Source organism: Mesoplodon mirus (assembly GCF_964341445.2).
Source record: "Mesoplodon mirus genome assembly, chromosome: 10".
Classification (NCBI taxonomy): domain Eukaryota; kingdom Metazoa; phylum Chordata; class Mammalia; order Artiodactyla; family Ziphiidae; genus Mesoplodon; species Mesoplodon mirus.
In genome coordinates, this window is record NC_138986.1 from 10,221,497 (window position 1) to 10,247,753 (window position 26,257).

At 43.0% G+C, this 26,257-nt stretch overlaps 1 protein-coding gene across 7 annotated transcripts in view; it reads right to left on the reverse strand.

The window, feature by feature from the left end:
• The window catches only part of ARID1B (AT-rich interaction domain 1B), a 416,950-nt gene that overhangs the window by 57,140 nt on the left and 333,553 nt on the right, over positions 1-26,257 (reverse strand). For 4 of the 7 annotated variants that reach the window (XM_082633300.1, XM_082633303.1, XM_082633305.1 and 1 more), the window contains 3 exons: positions 17,223-17,402; positions 3,238-3,565; positions 1,285-1,413 (listed from right to left, as the gene is read on the reverse strand). In XM_082633300.1, coding sequence (XP_082489426.1) covers positions 1,285-1,413; positions 3,238-3,565; positions 17,223-17,402 — 637 coding nt within the window. The remainder of the gene's footprint in view (positions 1-1,284; positions 1,414-3,237; positions 3,566-17,222; positions 17,403-26,257) is intronic. The other 3 variants (XM_082633306.1, XM_082633302.1, XM_082633304.1) reach the window with 1 other exon arrangement.

Below are 26,257 nucleotides of genomic sequence, written 5' to 3' on the forward strand. Positions count from 1 at the left end.
TTTCTCCCCCCACTGTTATCTTCCTACTAACTCATGAAGTGACCTTGAAAGTAGCACAAGAAAGGAAAAAAGAGGAAAGACCATTTCTCCAAAATAAGTATGTTTACCTCATTCTATGCTTATTTCACTTTTAGGATTATGTTTACAGAATTCTTTATTTGTTGGTCCACATTGAGGACCATGTTTACAGGATTTAGAACTCTCAATTGCAAAATTATCATTTGTTGTTGTTGCCTAAATAAATGTATATTGAATATAAAGCTACAAAAAAGCTCTCTGTGTCATGCATTCATAACAAGTAGTGAAAACACAGTTCTGTAAGTTTAGTCTTTAAACAAAGCTAGTTGATTGTTTCCGGTTTTATGTTACAAAATTGTTGTATCTTTCTGCTGAAACTAACTTCTTAACACTATTCAATCTACACGAGATGATATTATTACTACATGCTAAATGATATCGGTCAAAATAATAATATACTTTAAGAGTATTTACTAACCTAAAGACAGCCTGATATTATAGTTTTGTAGTGGGAAAGAAGAGATACTTTTTGTTGCTGTATGTAATTCCTGTGTCGAAATTGATAATAATATGGCAACACTGTGTTTAGAAAAAAAATTCTGTGTTGCATTATTTGGTTGTATTCTCCTGGTGACTTTAATATTCTAAACCTCCCTGGGGGAAGGAAATAATAGAAATCATTGGCGCAGATGTCTGCTCAGTGATGATGGCACGAGGCCCCTCGCAAGTCCTCTTAAGAACCTAAGCCCTGCCTCCTGCAGTGGGGCTCCGTGGGGCCACCGCACTCTCAATTCAGGGCGAGAGTGGAAGCAGGTCCCTGTAGTGGCAGGAATGACAATTAACACAGTCATGAGAACGGTGCTACACAAGTCCTAGACGACACAACGACAACAGTGGGGGACATGACGCTGGAGTAAGTGACTTCATTACTTTTACGTAGATAAAAGTTTTTTGTTTCCCTCTCAGGCACGAAGGAAAGAAGCCATGCCGAAGCCATGCAAAGACGGGATCTGGGGGGCGGCATGCAGGTCTCCACCAAACTACCACAGTACTGCTGGTGAGAATGAAAAACGAAACGGAACAAAACAAACAAAAAACCCCAAACAAACAAAAATAAACAAAAGACAGCCCCCTCTGAGATGGATTTCTTTTTAGGTCTTTCACTCTCTTACTTTGGGTGTTCCTTTCGCAGCCAGATGGCATGTTCATTAACAGTTTAAAAAAATGCCCAGGACCCGCAGCAAGTCAGGGCATGTTGCTACCTACCCGTACTGGTCAGGCTGGTTCATCATGGGAGCCTGAGAGTTGCCATAGTTGGGGTGCTGGGAAGAAAACATGGGGCGTCCGCCAGCCCCAGACTGGCTGGGATAAGCAGGCGACCTAATGTATGGTGGCCTAAAGTAGAACAGAAGAACAACTTCTTTGGATTGGTTCTGTAGACAAGTAGGAATCCCCCTGTCCATTATGTTATTTCCACACATAGGTGTGGAGGTTACAGAATGTGGCATAAAATACTCTGTACCATGCAGCTGCCTGGCAGTGAAGCTGGAGAACAATCCTTCAAAAAAAGGGTGGGGGACAGGGCAAAGGAGAGAGAAAAGTAAGATTCTCAGATCCAATCTCAGTGTTACAGTTCTGAAGCATAGCTTTGACTTTGGTAAAAGCCAAAAAATAAACAGTCTCCATTTAAACTCCTGGAGAGCTCTGATGGGTGGAATGTGAAGGTGAGGCTTTGGAATGGTCTACCGATTAGAAATAGAAAATGAAAATGCATGGATATATACTTATACAGTAACTTATATAAAATTATATATAAACTGATTCAGAAAGGGAGCACAGCAAGGCTTTTTAATCAAACAATTATGCCTTAATCTCTACAGTTATCTTCTTCCCAGATCACTATCCAAGGCTTCATGTCAAATGCAATCAAGTACTTTCTCCTTAAAAAGGAAATAACTTGTGCTTTTTGAGTTGTGACAATGGACAATTCATTTAAACCTAAATTAGAACTTCAACTGGACCAGCCAAACCAGTCCTCACGGACAGGTTTATTAAAACATTCTCTCTACAGCCTGCATAGGTTCAGTTCAGAGGTATAGCGCTGGGGTTCAGAAGATCCTAAGTAATTGTAACGCGGAGGAGGTGGGTGGGGTGGGGGGGGAGGGAGAGAGGGGGAGAGAGAATATGACTGACTTTCATTTTATTATGTGGAGCAAACAGTGAGACTGGAAGGGTCCCTAACATTCCCGAATAGCAACTTCAGAGGAAAAGCAACAAAGGGATACATTTAAACACACACACACACACACACACACACACACACAGAGCTCTTATTTCCCTTTGACAAACTCAGAATCTTCTCTCTTTTCTTCTGAAGATACCATATGTTCATACATATCTGTCAGTGTCCTTTGTTTTAAAACATACCTTGACATATGTTAAACATAATTCAAACATTTTTACATGTGAGTCTTTTAAAACATATTCACTTTGCCTCCTAAATTTTTAATCAGTTATTTTTATACAGGTCAAGTATTTACTTCAAGAATTAATTTTAAAATTCAGGATTAAAAACAAGTAAGTAGTTGAGGCTAGAGCCTGTGCTCTATCAACTTAAAGTTTCGGAAATATAATCCTTGTTTTATTAACCACCTTTTGGTTTGGACAGAGAGAGAGCTATGCCCAGAAAAACAAAATACAACATAAGAACATGAAGTAATAAATCTCACACATATACATTTAGACAAACACACACAATACACATATGTACACATACAAAGTTTCTATTTTAATAAAGATCTTTATGGTGAGGTAAAAAAAAAAAAAAGGGAGTAGTTCTTTTTGAATGTTTTAGATTTTAGCCAGTTTTTAGGCTCTAGAATTGCCTGCCTAAACCTCACTGTGTTAAGTGGAACCACAAAGACACTCGCCGTGCCACTGGCTCTAGGTTGCTTGGTGCAGTGACTATTCACAGCCGTTTCAAATAACCTCCCACAGCTGACTTGCCCACCAATGATTCCTTCTTCCATGTCTCATACAACATGACCTGTTATTTACTTCTCTGACCTTTATGGTACAGAATATATTTAATACAAAAGGAATGGCCAAGCCAAGGGACCCTCTGTTGCTCTCCACCCCCATGTGAGCCGGGAATGACGCAGCTCTGGGCTCCGCATGTGTGCACACATCCACACACAGACCGCCCGCCCGACGGCATACCTGCTTTGTGCTGAGTTCGCAGCGGCCTGCATCACTGCGGCAGCTGCCTCCTGTGCCTTACGGTTCACGGTTGGCATTGGTGGCCCCATTCCTGGCCCTCCCTGCTGAGACATGCCAGGAGAACTAGGGGTCATGCTGCTCATATTTCCAGGAAAGGGTCTGTTCTGCATCCCAGCTGATGGCATTCGTCCCAGGGGCATAGCACCACACGGCTGGCTTGGCCCTTGTCCATGCATCTGGCTGTTGGCATTGATGCCCATGCCGGGCCCTGGGCCGCTGTAGCTTGCACTGGGCACCCCACTATATGTTGGGGGTCTGGAGTAGTTACCTAAACAAAAATCAAACACAAATTAAAGCCTTTTACTTAATATTTGAACTTGTGAAAACATTCACTGGAACCACTTTGTGTCCAACAATGTCATCAACACAGAGTATTAGTCATTATCCTCATTAACCCTTTCCCCTATTGGCGCTGATGAGGCTGGCAGTCTCAAAATACACTCTCTCTGCACATTCCCAAGGCAAAGAGCCACACAGGACCCCTGGAACACGGAGGGAAACCCAGGCTGATCACTGAAACCATCTATGAATGGACACAGGATGCTAGTGCTGAGTGGTGCTTTAGCACATCCAGCACCTCGTACTCTTACCAAAATTTAACTGAAATAAGTATTTCAGCCCCCAGTCCGCAGGTGAACACCAATCCGAGACTGCACCACTACCTCACTACCACACTGGACAGTTATGATACAGGGTTCAGAGGTGTAAGAAAACATGCACGTGTGGTCAAAGTTACCCTTCAAAACCCCACAGGAGGTGTCACGTGGAAATGCGACATTAATCCAGCACAGTCGGCTTTTCTCTGGTGTCTGGAAGACTTCTTTTGTTTGAGCGCCGGATAAAGTGGCTGGTTTGCACTTGATGCCACGTCTTATAAAATAAGTTTCAAGCACTGGCATGGCACTCAGCGCAGCGAGATGGTGGCACTATGGGAAGCAGGCAGGGTCCCAGACTGAGATAAGCGTCCACAGTCCCACCTCCCATCTCTGCTCACATGGGGCACGTGCTCACGGAGTAGAATGGCCTGGACTAGTGCAGTATTCTCGTTTTCTCTCTCCTTCCACACCTTTTCTTTTGATTGAGTGCACATAAACTACATTCAAGTCAATTGAAGGCATACATAATGCCACTTCAATAATAATAACTGCTGAACCGTACTATGTGTGAGACATTGGGCTAAGTGCTGCGCATCAATGAGTTCATCCTTTTCTCCAATAATTATAGGAAGTGTAGATACGACCATGACTCCACTTACAAATGAAGAAAGTCAACAGCTAGTAGGTTAGGATTCAAGCTCAAGCAAAATGATGGTGGAACCCATATAATTAACCAATAAACTATGCTGACTGTTGAAATGAAATATATGCAAGAGGATAAGTGTCTGTAGAATATGGATTAGTGTTTCTCCACCTGTCTTTACTACTTTCTGGAAGAGTCTCCTCATCTCTATAACATAACTGTTCTAGGCACAGGGAATGTAAAGTTAAATACAATGCAATTCCTGTACTCAGGAAGCTCACGACCTAAGTGTGAGAGTGTGTGTGTGTGTGTGTGTGTATAAGGTGGAGTACCAGGGGTAAGATGAGAAAAAATACAAACACAAAGACAAAAAGATAACGCACTGTGAAAAGCGTAAGAGAAAGAAGAATAAGTCTGTGTCGGGGGGGGATGCGGGGGGTTGTCCATGGTCGGGCGTTGAGTGAAAGGTTTTGAAAAACCCCCTTGGGTCGCAACCCAGGCGTCCGTGTGGGGCAGGCTTTGGGATCTGGGAGAACTGGGGCTGAGGGAAGACTCCCTACATAGACCGACCATGTGACCTTAGCTAAGTCGTTTTAATCTTTCTTTGTTTCATTCTCTTCTCTGTAAAACAGAGATAAGCCTCTTCAATACTGTCTACTTGAAGAGTAGCTGTTAGGATTAAATGACATAACGTGTAAAGTATCTCAAACGTGAGTGCAAAAATGGTAGGGGGTTACTGGTGGATGGTGATTAAGGCAGAAGAGGGCAGGGAGCACCTATGGAAGAGGCCGTGGACAACGGCACAGACCGCGAAAGGGCAAACTCAAGAGCAAGTCACTGCTGAGCTTCGTGTGGCCGTGAGAAGGGAACAGAGGGAAGAGGCCCCCGTATACCAGGCTTCCAAGCCCGGGACCTATTCCGAAGGTGAGAAGGAGCTTCTCCAGGTTTTCCAGCAGAAATTGGATTGGATTAGTAACAATAATAAAAGCCAGCCATTGATATTTACTGTGTGCTAAGCTCAGTTTCGAGTTCTTTGCATTACCTCCTTTAATGCTTACATCAAGCCTAAGAGGTCCCTGTCATCATCATCCTCACCTTAGGGAGCCTGAGGTGAGGGATGTTGAGTGGCCTGTCCCAAGGTCACGTGGCTAAAATGCTTCGGAGCCACAGTCTGCACCCAGGCTGTCCACTGGCCACACCCGACTGGCCTCTCAAATACTTCAGGAAAACCACACTTACATCACATTATCATCACAGTCGTGCAAGCAGGTTTTCTCAAGTGCAGACCACCTACAAAGCTGTAAGAAGCCCAGACTCCTCAGCACTGACTGGTATTTGCTCTGTTAGGTGCCTCACGTGAGCTCTCTTACGTGGCTGTCTAGGAAGTGTATTACTCACCGGAGACGGTGTGAAGGTCACTGTTCACACAGACCACGGGCCGGGCACACTTTCTGTAAAGGGCTGGAGACTAAATACTTTAGGCTTTCTGGGCTAGATGGTGTCTGTCAAAACTAAACTGCTGGGGGCTTCCCTGGTGGCGCAGTGGTTGGGAGTCCGCCCGCTGATGCAGGGGACAGGGGTTCGTGCCCCGGTCCAGGAAGATCCCACATGCCGCGGAGCGGCTGGGCCTGTGAGCCATGGCCGCTGAGCCTGCACGGCCGGAGCCTGTGCTCCACAACAGGAGGGGCCACGACAGTGAGAGGCCCGCGTACCGCAAACAAACAAGCAAAAACTAAACTGCCACTGCAGCCCTGACGTGGCTGGAATGCAACACACACACAAACAGGAGCCCCTGCGTTACAAACACAACGGCTGGCCAGAGTGGCCATCATCTGCTGGGCCCCACCACAGCCCGGTCTTGGGACAAGCTTCTTAAGAAAGTGCTCCCTCAACACAGAAAAAGTGACTTGTTACAGCCAGCAGCTACCTTCCCCTGAATATCCCTGGAAGCCAAAGAAAGGCTGGAGAGGAACAACAGAGCGAGGCACTGGCCTTCGAGGAGGTGGAATGGATAGGAAAACAAAAGGGAAGGGAAGGGAAGGACAGGAGAGGCTCAACATAAATCACCTCAGGTGCCTTGGAACTGCATCGGTGGAAGTCACTTTTAGTCTTTTATGAGTCAGTCTTTTATGCCAGCACCTCAAATTTAAACTGCCTTTGCATGAAGATACTTTGCAGATGTAATCAAACTGATACTGTTTTTAAGTAAAAGGTAAACATTCACTGTTTATCAAAGTTCTTTATAAAAAGTTCTGAGGTTGCTCTGAATCTCCCGTCCCAAGGGACCACACAGAAGGTCCCCGTCTGTTTTCCCATCACACTGTCTCCGCGGAAAGGGCCCCTTATGCTCATCCTGGTTGGGAGGGATGCAGAACAACGGGCAGGACGCTGTGTGGGAAGCCTTCTCAGGGCACAGTCCTCGGAACTCTTCTCTGCAGCAGGTTGAAGACTCCCCCCGACCCGCCCCACTGACCTCACAGCCCTTCACTTCCAGATTATCTGATCACATCAGTGAGATCCAGCGGTGCCTTTCTGGCTCTTGCTTTTATTAAAAAGAAACAAACTCATTTACACTTTGAACACAAATGAAATCAATTCACATATTCTTGCTATTGCTCTGCAGCTAGTTTCCACCCCCCTCAACACCTGATAAGCGACTCATCTGGTAAGAAACTGTATTCAGTGAAAACATATGTACCCTTTGCTTTTGAAGGAAATGAGATGACACTTTAATCTTGTTTTACAAAACAAGCATTTACCTGGTTGTTGCAGACTATGCCCACAGTGCAGTTTTATATGAGAGTAAGGTCCCTGATTTTGTGGAATTCTGCTTATAGTTGAAGTAGAAAGCCGTTCATACTTGGAACAGAGAAATACTCTGGGTTCCTGCACCTTGGGTTTAACTGGCAGTCAGGGGCTGTATTTTAATGAACACAAAGAAACAACTGAGATGTTCAGTAACCCTCTACTTGACTTCTAGCTTTTTCATTCATCTTATGTACTAAGAAGACAAGAGCTGGGTTTCAATCACTTTGCTCAATTCAGCAGCTGGTCTTCGTTGCACAGCAGGAAGCATTCTGTAATCGGGGGGAGTATGCGTCAGAGCACAGCCACCATGCACACCCATACACGCACGCGTGCACTTGTCCTTAGAAAGGCCCATTGAGCGCTGGGCTCCCAATCTTATTTTTCCTCAATCAGTTAGGCTGATTTCACGAACTGGCACTCAACAGCACATGTCAAGGGAATATGTTCTAATTATAGAGGCCTCTATTTGGTAGAAGAAATACAAAGTCCCCTTTTCTTCTCCTTGAAACTTTCAAGACTTTCCTCATTAAACTCACATGCCTGGATAAAAATGGTTTCTAAAGGCTTTAAATGGCTTAAGAGGCAGCAACGGATAAAGGCTGCTCTAGAAACTGGGTTTGAATACTGGTCTGACACTGCCTAGGGCGTGACCTTGGACAAGGTACTTAACCTCTCGGAACATCAGTTTTGCCAGGTAAAGTAACAATAGTAACGGGGAATAGGTAGAAAGTGACTAGTTCAGGGCCAAGCATAGAACTACCTAAAAAATGACAGCTATCACCGTGACCATCAACAATAATACCATTATTATCAATAAGCATTAATATGATTTTTTCTCCATCATTTTTTGAAAATGTGTGGAAGGAGTGAAAAATGATTCACACACACCCCACTTTGCCTACTCGATAACATATCTTTCTCCCCAAAATAAACAAAAACCAAATATGTAAGCCAAGCAAAATATGAGAGGAAAAGCCAGGAATGAGAAGTGCAATCTTATTTCCATGTTTCTCTAATAGATTAGTAATTTGTTGGCACTAGCTCTGACAGAAAACAGATGGTTCCAGCATTAAGCACAATGAAGGCTGCAGATGCTGGGCCAGCCCACCTCAGCTGGACGGGTCTTGCAGCCAAGTACGAGAGCCCATAGTTTTCAAGTGGGTTCATCTTGGCACACCAGCTTTGGAAAATTGGTCACCAAATGAATTCAGATTTCAACCCACCAGGAGTTGTATTCAAGCACCAGACAGAGGAAGCAGGAGCTAGACTCTATTCAAGTCACCATCATTATTTTAGAGGATCACAAATAATTCTGTACCTGACTCTAAGTTTTCAAATTTGCTAGTTATAATTAATATTCCAAGCTTACTGCTTTTATTGAATCATTAAATGCTTCCGTTTATTTTACTTCTCAGTTTCAACCATACAACAATTACTCATGAACAACTATTACATGCAAAGTCCTATATTATTCCCCTTTGCTGTGGAGGGTAAAATGGTGCACAAATCATAGAATAGACAGCTGACCCTGAGTGGGAAAAAAACAAATGGATAATTAGTTATATACTATGATAAACATATTCGTGAATTAGGGCTAAATTTGGCCAGTAATCATCACTTCACATAGCCATGTACTACATAATATTAAGTCATGTTTATTGAGGTAGAATTTATATGCATTAGCAACCATATATGCCCTATAACCACCAGCACAGTTAAGACAGGGGGTATTTCTATCATGACAAAAAGTTGCCATTTTGTGGTCAATCTCATCCCCACTCCTGGCAACCACTGATCTGATTTCTCTTCCTACAGTTTTGCCTTCCCCAGGATGTCATACAAATAGAGTCATAGTGTACTGTGTCTGGCTCCTTTCACTCAGCACCATGCTTTTCAAATTCACCCATAATGTCGTGCATATCAGCAGTTTGTTCCCTTTTGCTGCTGAGTAGTATTCTATTCTGTGAACATTTGGGCTGTTTCCAGTTTCTGGCAATCACGAACAAAGCTGTTGACATTTGCACACAGGTGTCTGAGTGGATATATGTTTCATCTCTCTTGGTAAACTCCAGGGATGAGAGTGCTAGGTTGTATGATAAGTGTATTTTTAACTTTGTAAGAAACTCCACTACAATACATGAGAGTTCTAATTGCTCTACTGTACATCCTGGATATTGCCGATTTTTCAAAAATATTAGCCATTCCAGTAGGTGTGTAGTGGATACTGTTGTGGCTTTAATTTTCATTTCTCTAATGACAAATGATTTTGAGAGTATTTTTCATGTATGTAAGATCCTTGCTGTGCAAAAAAAGGTTACATTTAAAAAACCTTCTTCCCACGCTACCTTTCTCTCAGACTGATCTCACAATGCTATACTTTCAGCCACTGCTTTAGGAGAGAAACTGACTGAGTAAAGAAGACCACAAATGCAGATTCAAAATGAAAGTGAACCTACCCCAAGTTGCATTAAATCCTACTATTTGTGGGAATAGCGATAATTTATCTTTTGAACTGATATATGACACCATATTTTTCCTAGGTCAACATGCATTTTAAAAAGTCTCCAAAATGTAAAAATAATAATAATATTACATAAAGCTTGTAAAAGAGGAGAAAAGACCCATTACCTTACAGTATGACTTCAGTAGTTTTGGTAGTTTTCTTCCCACATATGTTACTTTTGGTAGTTTTTCCCCATATATATTACAAATTTTAACTCCTTTAAAAATTTAATTATACAGGGATGCAAGTGCAATACAGAAAATATCAAAGCACAGAGAAAACAGACAACCGTGATCCTTAGTGCTATCTCCCAAAGATAATTCTTAAGCATTGAGCAGTCAACCCAATACCCATCAAGCAACAACGCAGGGTCAAGAAGGCATACCAGTGTCTCTGGAACACTCTCTGTCTTCATCCGTTTAGGAAACAGTTCTCAAGAGCCTCTAATATGCCAGCTCTGTGCTAACAGATGGGGATTCAGCAATGAGCAAAGGCAAAGAGCTTACATTCTGGTGGCAGGAGACAGGCTAATAAACAAATCTAGAGCGTGTCGTGTGGTGTCAAGTGCTCTGAAGGAGAACAAAGCAGGGAGAACTTACACAGAGTGGAGAGGGCAGGTCCCTGAGCCAGTGACAGAGGAAAGCCACGCGGGGAAGGGAGCTGTGTGCGTGCAGGCTGCCTCCGTGTAGAAGAGGATCTTTGGAGAAACCACCACCGCCAAGGCTGACGTCACACACAGGCTTGGGGGACATATGGGTAGGTCCGATGCTAGTATCTAACTTCAGAGCAGTGAGTCTTGAGAGCACAGGCCCTCAAGGAGCAGGGGCATAAATGTCTGCGTGTGTGTGGCCTTCAGAAAGGCCACACACATGCAGACATTTCACACACAATGCTCAGTTTCCTCATCTGCAAAAAGGGCGTGGTACAAGATTCTCTATCTCGTGTGATTGCTGTGAGGAAAAAAATATTAACAGTAACTATTGCTGGACACTGACAATGGTTAGAATCTGTCAAGGAATAGACAGAATCTGTTCCAATATTAATGGAAGATAACTTTTCAATCAGTGAAATTCGTTTTATTATATATTGCATCATATGTCTAATTTTACTTTCAAGATGCACAGATATTAAATTTATTTCTCAAACAAAGTATAAGAAAAAGTAAGTACTAACCTAAAAAATGTAAAATTGTATTATCTTAATTCAAGAGCCAAATTTGGCATAAAACAGTAAAATCCCTACGGTAAGGAACGAAGGATTCTCAGTCACTGTTGTCACAGGTGCCTGAGCACCTGCGTCCTCCCTAGGCTCAGAGCTGCTGTGCCCTGTGCACACCCACAGACTGCATGGGAACGGCGCCCCCTGGAGGGAGAGCTCTGATCTGCTTCACCTGACGGCAGGTGCAGGAAGCCTTCTGAAAGGACCCATGGTACCAACTCTTAAAGATTTGAAAACCGGTCATTTCTTTTCAAACAAACATTTGAAAAAAATGGCAGAGCTGTGAGCCTCAGGAAAAGGCACCTTGCTAAGATGTAAAGCAAAGCTGCACGTCCACATCCTGCATTTCTGCACTGCCATCCACAATTGTCATGATCCAGGTCTGCGGTACAAGCCCACCGGATGACCACGCCCCACGAGGTGCTTAGTCATTCAGTGAGGGGAGGGGATGCTGGCACTCTGTGTGCTGTTGATTTTAATAAGCAACGTAAAGTAATTAGCTTCACACTAGTCAAAATCAATGTTGCTTTATGTTTTTTCTTTTTCTTTCTTAAAGTTGATTTGTACTTTGTTTTCCTTACTTCTTCCCTAATTCCCAGGTTTTGATAAAATCACGATGATTATCAGTCTGCTAAGAAAAATTCATGCTTAAACCTTTTAACTTGAAGGCTAAATTTGAGCACCAAAAGAACATGGCATTAACCACCTTTTGCTGTAAAATGATCTACTACAATCTGTTTTTGCTACTGTGAGCAAGATAAAGATTTAGAATTTTTTAACAAAGTCGTATAGAATATGGAATTAATACTTTTGCCTAGCAATGTCCATTTAACCATAAAATAAAGGTAACAGGAAGCAGTGAACATATCAAGTATATTACAAACTGTTTTAAGAAAAAAAAAATGAGTGAAACCGAAGGGGGAGTGATCTGCACAGAAATGAGCCTTTGGAAAGCCAAAGAACAAGATCTCCAATTTGCAGCACTGTCCACGGGGAGAAAAAATGAATCCATGTGGCAGACACATCTCACTTCTGTAGAAGAGAGGCTGAATTTAGTTTAATTTGAGAGTAAGAGCAGAGACTGAAATCTTGGGTCATGGTGACACCAAGGTTGTCATGGGCCTGTAAGGCACTCTTCAAGTAGCCAGTGGGCTGCCAACTGGTGACATTTATATGTTGTTCCTCCGAACTGAAACAGCTGTAAGATTATTAATGTGCAATTCACTATTTTGGAACTGCATTCATTTCAACTAGGTATTATTGAAGTTTGCCTTTGCTGAATCTGTGAGAAACATTTTAATGAATGAAGAAGGAAGAGTTCCTATGGCATCTTATTTATTTTAGAGAAAAACACGGTAAACCCTTCCGAAAAGCCTCTTTGACCAAGTTATTTAGGAATAAAACGTTCTTCAGACTCACCTACTTAGAAATTCCCTGCTTCCTAAGACACACTATACAAATTAAGGCATAAAACCAAGGCTGAGTCATTGTACAACGTGTGTAGCTGTAAGTGGTGGCCCAGACACTAACATACAAGGCAGTGATAACTGGAGGGGAATCTAGGCTCCGAATCCCTGTTAGTTGCCCAAGGTAATACTCCTAATTCCTTGCAAAACTAAGGCTAGACCCTCACTTTTTGCAATTAGTGACAAACATGCCAAAAACACTTGTGGACAGCCTGTGACAGACACTGTTCTAGAGAACACACAAACAAGACAGTGTCTGTCCTTAGGAATAGAAAGACTGTGAAGATGAAATTGATTTCCGCTCCCTTTTTCCCATACAAATGCACTTATTAATAATTAACATGTCAATTACATAACTGCTTTCTATTTATTAGAGCAAGTCTCTATGGCCCTTTCTACTGCAAACAGTTTGTAAGGGTAGTTATTTGACATGTGCTTGCTTGAAGGTAGAAAAGTACTATTTCATCAAGTATACTGCGATTAAACATTTTTACACATTTAGATTGGCTTCATCCCATTAGGGTATTTTGATATTTGTCCGAAACTGACTGGGTGTTTCCTGTTACCGGCGCTCAAGGTCGCCTTTTGTAGGAGGGGAGGGGGCATGGTGGCCTCGATGATGACCTAGCAGCTGTTGGGAGACCGTCGAGGAGCCAGCGCACTTCGGGGCGAGGAAAGCTGCCCCTCTTCGGCGCATCCTTTCGGGAGGTGCTTTGGGGCCTCGGGGATTCTGTGGGTGCCGAGGGGGCCGGCCGGGTGGCGGAGCCGCGGGTAGAAAACGTAGAAAACGCCGGCGGCGGCGCCTTTGTCACCCCGCCGGGCGGAGGAGCTCAAAATAGCAGCGTCGCCTTTGTCACCCCGCCGGGCGGAGGAGCTCAAAATAGCAGCGTCGAGAAAAAGGGGCGCAGAGAGAAACGCGAGCCAAAGGGGGAAGCCCCGTTATACGTTTAATAATTCAGATTCTACAGTATTCATGTACACTTCTAAAAATTTCTTCTTAATAGTTATGTTTTTCCTTAATCTCTAGTATTTTTGTATTCCCCAAAAGTTCCTCGCTCCTTGAAGGCCAGTGGTTTTTGCCTTTTGCTTCCTTCTCTCTCGCCCACCCACCGAAGGAACGGCAGGGAAGGAGTACATCTCAGGCCTGGGAAGCGACGCCCCGGTGGCTCTGCGAGTGGCCTCTGGAGTCTCCCTCGGTGTGAACCCTGGCTCTGCTCTTACCAGCTGTGGGGCTGTGCGTAAATTACTTAACCTGCTCCTTTGCGAAACGGGATCACGTCACGGGCTTCCTGTTAATTAATAAAAATGGGAAAGTGCGTCTGCATTGGAATCCTGGCGTCCCACTGTGTGCCGGGGGCAGAGGCGTGTATGTGGTGCACGCCTCAGTCTCCTGCTCTGTCAAGTGGAGTAATAACAGTACCTATACCACAGCATGTTGTGAGGATTAAATGAGTTAATATATGAAAAACACCGAGACCAGGACCCAGGAGTGTTTAATAAACGTTGCTGGTTGTTACTAGTAATTTTGAAGAAGCTGCTCCTGACAGCAAAAAGGTTATAGCAAAAAGAGACGGTAAAATATTTTCCCCTGAGATCTCTTAAAAACGAAACCAGCCCAGAAGAAAGCCATCTAGTTAGTAACATAGAAGATGTGACTGATGACCCAGTGGGTCGCTGCACAAGCGATTCCTTCCAGACATCAAAACGTGTAACGCGAAGATGTAAGCTGAATAGTTTACTAATAATTTGAGTAGTTAATTAAGAGAAAGAAAAAAAAATACTTCATTTGGGTCTCTGTTTAAAAGGATCAACCAAGAGAAATGTAAAGGTAAGAACATTTACTGAATTGAGTGATACAGGTTACAAGCGTAATTTCCTGTCATTCAGTGTTTGCCGAGGAGAGGAGAATACAAGGAGGAAAGCAAACAGCTCTGATTTGCACACAGAGCACTGGGAGCCAGTCAAGGAACCCAGGAGGGGACACGCCTCAAAGTGGAATGTGCTAGAGATGCCTCTTGGAAGGAGAACATTGCCGAGAGCACAAATGGGCAGGCACTTTTTTTCAAAGTTAGAAAGTGCTGTGTATGGAAATTATCAGCCTTATTTTAAATTATCTCTAATGTCAACCTAAACTCAGCATTTATGCCTTAAAAAAAAACCCAAAACAAAAACCTTCTTGTCTACATAACCAACATGTTACGCAGTGGATCCAGTGGGCCGCATTAACATAAAAGGCCCTGGAGTTGAAGCAAAATTTAGACTCAGAATATTAGAATTAGAAGCAACTTCCAAGGTAACACAATCTAATTTTCCCATTTTCTATAGGAAAAGTAAATCCTAGAGAGTAAGCAACTTTCCAAGGGCACACAAGTTTGGGTGAGAACCCTCACGGGTGCAGTGCTCCTAAATCAAGAATCTTGGGACTTCCCTGGTGGTCCTCTGGTTAAGAATCCACCTCCCTAAAGCAGGGGCGGTGGGTTCGATCCCTGGTTGGGGAACTAAGATCCCACGTGCCGCAGGGCAACTAAGCCAGCACGCTGCAACTACTGAGCCCGTGCTCTAGAGCTCACACGCCACAACTAGAGAGAAGCCTGCGCGGTGCGACGAAGAGCCCGAGTGTGTCACAACGCAGATCCTATGTGCTGCAACTAAGACCCAATGCAGCCAAATAAATAAATTAAAAAAAAAAAGAATCTTAACATTCAATGATTCCAAAAAACTGAGGGTTTTTTTCAGAAAATAAATCCATTCTATAGAAATTACCTTTTGTGTTATTACCTAACTCCTAAAGCATAAGTGCTTTCACAGCTGTTCACAAAAGACTCATCAGATAGTCCAAGGCTCCACTTTCCCTTATTTGAGAGCAGCAGAGGACGAGAATGCAAGAGTGAATTATTTAAGAGTAGAGAAACCAGTTCTGAAGATTACAGGAAGCCCTAGTGAGTGGTAGTGGTTAGATCCCAGGCCTCCCTAATTCCGAGAATAAGGTCCTGACCTCCAGGATTCTCCAGTTATATTCTGAACAAAAGTCCACATTTTCTGTGCATATCACAACTTATAAACTGCCTTTCCAACTTTCACTAAAGTCTTCTTCCTTTCCTGATAGCCAAAGCCCCCCAGTTTTGAAGTTACCCACTGAGCAGGTGCAGCGGGCAAGTAGGCGCTTTCACAGCGGAGTGACACGTCCTGCCTTAGCTCAGCGACAAACTGCCCCATGTCACAACTACCTGGGGCTGATGGGGAACTGGGCAGACGCTTACTGTCAACTGGGACCTTAAATTCCTAGAGCTTACTGGAATTCACAACACAGAAATCCATTTATGACATGGTGGGAAGGGAATCAAGCAAAACCCACGTCTGTATCCACTCTGACTACACGCACATGGACAGAGGCAGGAAGGGGCCATGGAAAAATGTTGCTTTGGGTGTTTTAATATAGTTTTCCCAACAACAGAAATAGCTGTTAAGTAAAATGACAGAGCAACGTAAGGCAAGGCGATGGTGCTACATTGACAGTACTGAAGGTGCTTAAAATCCTTCTGAAAGAGATCTTCAGAAAACAAGACAATTTTCAAACCGTGAAGTAAGGAAAGCTTTTCTGAGAAACACCAGGTAAAAAGCCGAGAAGGTGCCTGGCCTCCTCAAAGAATCGTCTGGCCTGGCAGGCACTTATTTGATGGCCGGAGAAGCCCAAAGGTCCTCAACACAGCACGTTTTCCAGACAGACAGAAAAGCTCTCAGATATATTAAGGCTTTATTAAGTCAGGGGATCCGACTTTGTTGTGGAGGCAGCGAACATTTTACTACAGTTTCCTACTGGGCATTGTCTTCACTCAGAATATTCTGGTATTTTCAGAAATGAGGAAGCTCTGGGAATTGTGCCAGCTTAGCTCATTCTCTCGAAAGTATCCATTAATGTCTAATTTAAAGAAACAAAATATAAAGAAGGTGCTAATTTCAGATGCCTTAGTGCCAAAAGTGACTTAGAAAAAAATATATATATCAGGTTAAAAACCCTGATAAAAGGATTCTGCATGTGTAAGACAAAACAGATGTCAATGTTCAGGAAGGCAGAATGAAAATGGTGTCTTTGGGGCCAAGTTTCACTTATTTTTCTACTCTTTCCTTTTTGAAAGACATGTCCATTTCAGGCTTTGTCCTGCCTTCTAAGAGTAAAACTGGTAATGACTGTGAAAATCAGAACTATTATTTACCTGAGGGAGCACTTTGGAGACAGATTAGATGAAGAGAGATGAGAGATTTCATCTGGAGACACATGAAATCCTTCTGAGTAGTGAGAATATTGTTACAAACAGAATTACAGAGAGGCAGGGGACAAAGTTAGAATACAACATAATGAAACTAGGTTTTAAATCAGAAACTTTTTGAGGACAAGCATTTAGAGCTACACTGCAGAAACAGGCTTTACTCCTTCATTATTAACAGCACACGTATGAAGGGCACTTACCACAGTGTCTGATGCATGAATGCTTAATGAATAGTTGCTATAATTATTCTTCCCATCACTACGGGCAACTGAAGGACTGTGGGTTTGCATTAACCTCACAAATCTGTCAGGTAACAAATAACTGGATCTTAAAAGATGTTTATAACGTTAAGGTCTTGAAGGACTAACATATAAACAACATTTCTACAACCTACTGCAGTGCATTTTGGAGAAACGTTTTTACCTTGTGGTCCATACTGGCTCATCTGTGGACCGTAAGTCCCACTTGAGTTACTCTGTTGGAAGCTACTGATTCCAGGATGCATCTGGCCTCCAGGAGAAGGATGAGGCGACATGGATGGTCCTGTCTGTTGAGGTCCATATTGAGACATCTGAGGGTTTCTTTGTGTGCCTGCCATAAAACCTAAGTGAGAAATAAATGGAAATATATAAATGCAGGTGACAAAAGTGAACATGGAATTGTGTCAAAGGTAGATGGGAGAAGACTGGTGCTGTGGGATTCCCCTAAAGAACAACTAAAGACATCTCAAACCCAGTGTGGAGGATGTGAGAGGGCCCAGGGGCTACCCGAGTCCTCACTCTGAACTCTCACTAGAGTTCCTGGGAACCCGATGGACTGTGGACATGAACTAGGGAAAAGGAGACGAAGGTGAACAGGCCAATAACCTTAACCTCTCCCAACCTCCATTCTTGCCTGGCTGGACGTGTGCACGCCCCTCAGAGCCTCGGCTCACTTCCTGATCTCTGGGCCACGTGTCCCCGCTCACTCAGACATCCCACCCCCCTCTCAAGCCCAGGTCAGCACCCAGCTCTCCCCGGCACATAACCATTTTTCTCCCCTCGGATCTCCTGGGGCCACAATTGTTCACCGTGACTCCTATAGTCCTGCAGACTTACCACCTGATTCATACTACCCATCGGGGGGGGGGAACTGCACACAAGTGGAGGGTCTGAAGTGTACCCTGCTATTCCAAACAGACCCTGACTTCCTCCCGTAAAGTTCTCCCCATTGCCAAAACAGGACCACCACTCACCCCCGTGTGCCACCCACGATTCCTTCCTCCCGCCCCGATGTCCTATGGTGTGATGGACCCACTGGCACGTCTGTTGCCTCTACTTCCAAGATGTATCTTGGGGTCACGCCTCTTCTCCATTTCCTCATCTACAAAAGCCAAGCCGCCCAGCTACCATCTTCTCTCCCATGACCAGACATGGTCATGGTCTGGCTCACCCCTCTCAGCCCTGCCCCGTTTTTGTGCCTTTTGGTTCACTTTCACAAAGCCGCCAGAATGATTTTTCAGGAATAAAAAAAGGAAATCAGAGCGTATCTTCTCTGTATAACCATCCTGCCACCAGGGTTCTCATTAGACCTGGAACAAAATGCCAGCATCTGACTATGGTCTGTGGGCTCTTTTGTGGTCTGGGGTTGCCTTTCTCACTTTAACCCCACTTCCTATAGTTTTCTCTCCTTCTCACTACCCTGAAGTCCACTGGCCTTCTCATGCTTCCTAGAAGATAACGTCAAGCTCCTTCCCTTGATAGAGCCTACTCTCTCCCGTTCCCTCTTCCGAGAGCGTCCTACTGCCGGTTCCTTCCTGTCCCCCAGGTCCACCTTCCCTGACTGCCCTGGTGGCGCCACCCGTTCTCCTCACGTGCTTTTCATAACATGTGATCATCTTACTTTATTTCTGACTCACTTAAGCTCTCTCTTCCCCACTAAAACATAAGCCCCAAGAAGGCAAGGATCATGGACGTGCCCTCTGCTGCATTCTCAGTGCCCAGCAGGGCGTCTGGCGCGTAGTAGGTATCAAAAACTACGTGCTGAAAGAATGAGTATTAAATTCCTCCTGTACTCAGAGTGCTGAGCACAGCGCAGTAGGTGCTTAGCAGGTAGCTGGACAAATGGATAAAGAAAATACATCTTTCAATTGTGCAGGACTATAAAGTCAAGGTACATTGCCATCATCAGTAGTTCAGCCAAATGTAAGCAAGTACATAGAATGAACTGTGAATACGCATTTAGACAAAGAATACCCCAAATCAAGACATGTAACTAAGAAAAAGATAAATCATCAAACCAGAAAACTAACAAAGGGCAGTTTGAAAAAAACCTCCCAGAACCCAGGAGTTAATAGTTGGTGAGAGTTCACGGGTGTCAGCTGAAGGCTTTCGTACAGGGTGAGTGCAGAGAGGGGGCAGGTTTCCACCTACTCCAGAGGAGAACTGAGAGCAGTAGCTTGAGAAGGAGAGTCTCCTGAGGCAGCCGGAGGGGAAGGTGATGCCTGGATCCAAGGCCAGCTTAAATTTAGGGGGTTAAACAGAGTAGGGCCTTTACAAAGGCCATGGTTTACATTTCAGTAAGAAAAAAAAAGAGATTTTCTAACACTGCTTCTGTCTAAAAAGATAGACATAAAATACAAGTAAGTAGAGCTGTTCCTTATTATCCTATTTCATTTATTTATAAAGATAAAGTCATGTGAAATTGGGCTCAATTGGCGGCTCCCAGATATAAATCATCATAGAAAATGTTTGCTTTTTCAAATCTGAAAACAAACAGAAATCAGAGTGCTAAAATTACTATAAATGATTGCATCTTAAGATGTAACATGAAATATTTATCTAAGCCTGACTATAAAATTCTCAAGAGTTTCATATAGAGTCCTGTTTAATAAAAAAGTGTTTAAATTCCATACAGATTGTATACGTTTTTCTTCCTTTCTCTCTTTCGAGAATGGCTGCTTTCTTCTTCATTAGTTAAGGAAAATAATACATGTCCGTTTTTTAGCATTAAATTTCACTTCAACCAAGAAAGTGTCCATGCTGAAGGATTTAGAACTGCTGGTAACACAGCACATCCTTAAGTTATTGCTGCCTCTTGGACACTTACTATAAGCTTGAGGTTTGTTCAAATGACTTCTAAGAATTCTTATCTGGGCAAGTTATTTATTTCTGACTCTTTATTCAATCCTTAAAAAAAAATATATATATGCCATGATCCACTTGAACTGTCTCACTCATCACTGGAATTTTGCAGAAAATCAAGTTCGTCAAAAGGCTCCAAAAGAGGTAGAATGTTAAAGCTAATCCAAATGGAATGTGTAGCAACATCAAATTCCAACAACAAGGTTCTGTGGAGTATGGAATCCACCTCCTTCCATAGAAATTAAAATTGGAAAGCTATCTTTTTTTTCTCTGTATGCTTTTGCAATGGCACCACTTACAAGACGTTTCTGAAACCTTGTTTTATATTTTTGGTGAGACTCATCCCTTTCATGTATTCCCCAAGACAATGAAAGGAGGTGACATAATTTCACTGACTTTTTTCTGAACTACAAGCATCGAGAGGCAGTCAACTGGGAATAGAAGGCCTACGTTACAGCTTTGTTTGTGTCGCTAGCTCAGAATCCGGTAGAGTAGACAGATACGTAAATAAATATACTGCAGTGTGTGAACTGATCAAAACTGGCTCTGTGACCTTAGGTGAATCGTAATTTATCTGAGGCTCAGTTTCCTCACCTTAAAATGCAGATGAGGTTGCTGCGAGAGCAACTGAGCACCTGAAAATGTTCTGTAATCTGACATGTACACACAAAAGGAAGACAGTGTGATGGTAACTTTCTGGTTTATCAACTGCCACGAGTATCTTTTAACTCCCGAATACCCCATGTATTCAGGTGTAGTTTCCAACTAGCATGAACAAGCTGGTTTTTATTTCTACATTTGTGTTTTTATTTAAATATGTGGGATCCACAGTACTCCAGTACTTGTGTAACTGTCTACAAATTCCAAAAGCTTAAAAAATATATACCCCATCTCCTACCATGGAGTTCCCCTGGTCAAAGACAAATGGTTTTCTAATGTATCCTTTCAGGGATATTTTATAATTGGTTTGTGTTAGATTGTGTATTCCTTTTTTTTTTTTTTGCGGTATGCGGGCCTCTCACTGTTGTGGCCTCTCCCGTTGCGGAGCACAGGCTCTGGACGCGCAGGCTCAGCGGCCATGGCTCACGGGCCCAGCTGCTCCGCGGCATATGGGATCCTCCCGGACCGGGGCACGAACCGGTGTCCCCTGCATCGGCAGGCGGACTCTCAACCACTGTGCCACCAGGGAAGCCCATGTGTATTCCTTTTATCATGAGTAAGGCTGAACATTTTGTTTTACAGCAGTTTTGACTCCTTTTCTACAACTATTTATATCATTTGCCCATTTTTCTGTTGGCCCCTCTATGTCTTGACTAGGGAGCATTTCATCTTGCAGATTCAGCTGTTATTACCAAATAGCTGTACAGTTCACCAAAACTCTTGCACCTGCAATCCTATGCACATCTGGTCCTTCAGTGTGACTGACACTGGCAAAGGCCATACACAGTCTTAGCAGGAAAGCAATATGATCTGACTTGCATTCTCAAAAGCTAATTCTGCCATAATATGCAGCAAGAAGGAAGGACAGAAGGAGAGTAAGGCTAAAAGTTAGGAGACCAGTTAGGAGGTAGGTAAAGTGATACATAGTATATAATCACAATGAAATGCCAGCAATAATCCTACTACAAAGGTTTTCATTATGGATATAACCAAATTTTTAAGAGGTTATTGAATACCATCATAATCTAAACAAACTAATGAAAAATTAGAAGACAGAAGTTAATGAAAAAAGAAGTATTTCTACTTTTCATCCTAAAGATAGAGACCCGCATGTGCATTATTTGTTTCCTCATCTATATAATAGGGACAATTGTATCTACCTCATAGGGTTGCTGCGGGGATTAAATGAGATGATACATGTAAAACATTTATAGTAGTGCCTGGCACACAGTGAACTTTCAATACTCACTAGCTATTACTATCATTATATATTCAAAAAAGGAAAGCAAGAGAGGCAGCATGCTGTGACAGCAAGGGAACTGACTAGGATGTCAGTCGTGGGCCTTCCACACTTGCTGTGCAGAATGCAGCAATTAACCTAGCTCTTGGCCCTCAGTTTCCTCACCTGTTAAATGGTGAGAGGGAAGACATACGATATTTGTAGCGGCACTTCTAGCTCTAGTTCTCTATGATTCTGGCTTAAACTTTTTTTGTGTGAAAAATCTAATTCAGGTCTAAAATTCGCATGTATATTTATTTGGGGGATATTCTTCATTTTGTTTTATTTTAACCTTAATTTTGAATGAAATAAATGCTAAAATGTTTCCAAATATCAAATTTCAAACAATAATTTTCTATTTATGGTGACATATTTGATTGTATTTTGCTTCCTTTAGGAAGTTATTATAAAATGGCAGCTTGTAACACAGTTTATGAACAGAAAAACTGACAGCTCAGAGAATGAAGCTGTTTTTTTTTTTTAAAGTTGTGAAATTTTTCTAGTTATAAACCATCTGAGTTTAGAAAACCTAACTATCTAGTAAGGAAAATTTAGAAGGTATAAAGTGAACTTCCCATATATTATAAAAGTATGTTGAATTTCTAGATGTATTATGGAATTATATGCCCTAGGTAAATAATCTAACATGGAAAATTCAAACTTTGGAAAAAAGTACTAATTTAGATAATTATTATTTACACTATATAAAAGAACTTACTGAAAAAAAATCTTAGAAACTATATGAAAATGATTTGTACACTTCATCCATAAAATAAATGCATAGAAGGCTTACATTAATGGATTTACTATTTTTGAGTCCTTCATTACATGTGTATGCAATCACAAACACTCGTACAACCAAACTCCAGATGAAGAGGCGCAAGCTCTATTCTGAGAGAGAAGGTAATGTAGTAATAGGACACACACACCCCCCCCCCCGCATCTGTTTGGAATCACATGTGGGTTAGAGGCTGCCTCCACCATCCACTGTGTGGACTCACAGATTCTCTTGTATGAAATAGTGAATGCACTTCCTGTCCTGGCTTCCAAGATCATTCTGAGAGTCAAATAAGAAAAACGTATGTGACTGTGCTTTTCTAAACTGAAAAACACCATGAAAATGCTGTGCAAAGGACCATTGCCTTGTTAGTGACGCTACGAGCTCTTCATTCACTGTGTGAGTTCTGATCTAAGCTCTCATACTGGTAACTCAATCCACAATAATGATACACAAATCTTCTATCAGCATGCCCCAATTTTACTCTGGCATTCATGGAACTGTGGTAAGAATAAAAGAGCATTAAAAAAAAAAAAGTAAAAGATGTGATCCTTGTCCTTGAAGAATTACAGTTTAGTTGCATAGAAAATAAAACCTGGGGACTTCCCTGGTAGTCCAGTGGTTAAGACTTCGCCTTCTAATGCAGGGGGTGCAGGTTCGATCCCTGGTTGAGAAGCTAAGATCCCACATGCCTCGTGGCCAAAAAACCAAAATATAAAACAGAAGCAATATTGTAACAAATTCAATAAAGACTTAAAAAATGGTCCTCATCAAAAAGAAAAATCTTAAAAAAAAAGAAAGAAAAGAAAACCTATCAAATAGGGAAAAATGATAAACTAAAGTCACAGAGCAACCGAACGAGATTCCAGGCAGCATCCTAGGTGCTGAGGATGTAAACCATGAGCAAAACAGTGTCTGCCCTCGTGGACCTCACATTCTAGTGGCAGAGACAGCCATCTAATAAACAACTAAAAGTTAAGTATGAGTATAAAAAAACAGAAGTACAGGAACTCTGAGGGTATAAGAGGAGGACCCAATTTAGACTAGGGACAATGAAGTTTCCCCAAAGAAGTCCTATTTAAGCTGAGACCTTAGCTGAAGGTAGGATGCAGGTAAATCAAACTAGATCCGAATAAGACTAAGACTATGTCTGACTGGTGAAGTGGATGTCACAACATATAGTCTTGGAAGCCAAAGTTCCTGCATTCAGCTGAATCCTAGTGGTCACTGGGCACCCTTTTGTTTGGTCAGGTCTTGTGAATGGTTAGTTTAGCATTTACAATCCCTTTCTTGAAGCCTTCCCCTAATTCTGCTGCTAAATGTAAAGAAACCACAGGAAAAGGCAGCATCACCCCTCTACAACGGCCTGCCCTCGCACCTACGGACACTGACATCCATGTCCCATCTTTATGGATTTTCCTACTTTCAGAAGGAAATCTCTTGCTTGCATCCAAGGCAGGGCCTCCAATTTATGCTCTGAATTCTGACCTTTCTCATCTCTCCAGGGATGTTCAACAGTGTTTGTTCAAAAAAACTAGGCAATGACTCTTGATTGCTTAACAGAATGAAGCCAAACTTATCAGCCCAGCAATCAAGTCTCTTCAAAATGTGACCTGACCTATTTCTCCAGCCCCATCATGGCTACATGGTCATCATGGCGACCCCACTCTGATTCGACCACTCCCACTTTTACCTCCCTGCAGGCACCAGGTTGCTTTCGACCTGTAAATCTTCACACACTCACTCACTTAACAATTATTTATTGACTACCTCTCATGTCCCTGCTAATGGGCTATTCACTGATCTAATAACAACAGTTGACATTTAATGAGCAGATATTATGTGCTAATGGCTTTGTTCATTACTTGTCCTTTTAAACTTCAAAACAACTATGAAGACACTGAGGCTCACAGAGGTTAATTTGCTGAAACCACTTTGAAACATTTTTAACCACAATCCATAGTAAAGAAATATATTGTATACCATGATTCAATGTGTGTATGTGAGTATGCACGTGTTTATATATTCACATTCAGTATCCACACACACACTGTACTCTTCACAAAACAATTTCTACCCTGATTATGTGCAATGCTCTCTGATATTTTATATATTTTTTTCAGTGAACAAACGCACGACTGAGCGGCGCAGTTTGGAAACAGCATGCTAGATTGCGTCCTCTACCGAACACTGGTTCACAGTGTGCCCAGAGAGCCGTCTGCCTCCACGACACTGACGTGCTCCTACCCTTCCTGGCCCTGTCTCCTGCTGCTTCCACGGCGTTCCCTGGCCTTCCAGAAAAGCAGATACTTTCATATGCTGTACGTTAGCTGAGACAGAACCGTTGTCACACTGCCATCGTTATTTGCTGGGGTGACTATCTCCCCCCAGATTGTGAGCACTGAGGCTTTAAAAAACACACTCTCTTCGTATCTGTCTCCTCAGGACCATGCAAAGTGACTGGCAGAGAACTGGAACCAAATAGTACAGGTTTTTAATGAATAAGAAAACATCTTCATTCAGAAACCATTTACTGTTACTTTGGGAAAACAGCTTAATAACTGTGATGGTCTGGCTCCTTGTTTCAGAGTGAGTATATTCAAGTAATCATTTCTGGGGAAAGGAGGACCGCTATTCAAAAAAAGAACAACTGAGGGCTTCCCTGGTGGCGCAGTGGTTAAGAATCCGCCTGCCAATGCCGGGGACAGGGGTTCGAGCCCTGGTTCGGGAAGATCCCACATGCCGCGGAGCAACTAAGCCCGTGCGCCACAGCTACTGAGCCTGCGCTCTAGAGCCCGTGAGCCACAGCTACTGAGCCTGCGCTCTAGAGCCCATGAGCCACAGCTACTGAGCCCGCGAGCCACAACTACTGAGCCCGCGAGCCACAACTACTGAAGCCCATGCGCCTAGAGCCCGTGCTCCACAACAAGAGAAGCCACCGCAACGAGAAGCCTGCGCACCACAATGAAGAGCAGCCCCCGCTCGCCGCAACTAGACAAAGCCTGCGCGCAGCAACGAAGACCCAATGCAGACAAAAGTAAATAAATAAAATAAATTAATTTAAAAAGCAAAGAAAAGAAGGAGAGAGATCCCCCCTGCCTCAAAACAAGAACCACTGACAGCTAGTGGCCTAGTGGGCCAGAAGCATCATTTTTTCTATCACCTAAATATCTGCCATGTGCATTCGCTCTGTCCGTCTCCACGGTCACTGCAAATTCAAATTTTAGCTTCACCGCTTACGGTTAGGTGACTTCAGGCACGTTAGTTAACAGTGAGGCCTCCGTTTCCTTCTCTGAGAAAGGTGGATGACGACGGAGCCCACCTCATAAGAGTAAATGAGAAAACGCTGTGTAAAGCGTACAGCTCAGTGCCTGCACACAGAGCAGAGGCGCAGTAAGGGACAGGTATTATTATTCGTATTATTTTTAATACAACCCACCATTTATTTCCCATCTGAATGACTCCAAGCTTTCAAACCAGCCTCGCTTGCCAGGCTCCCGTTCAAACCGTTCACTGCGGCAAAGTCAGGAAGCGCCGCACATCCCTGGACCGTGCTGAATTCACCGAGTGATAAATGCCACACCCTGTGGCCTCCTGGCAAAGGGCTTGGTGCCTTTCC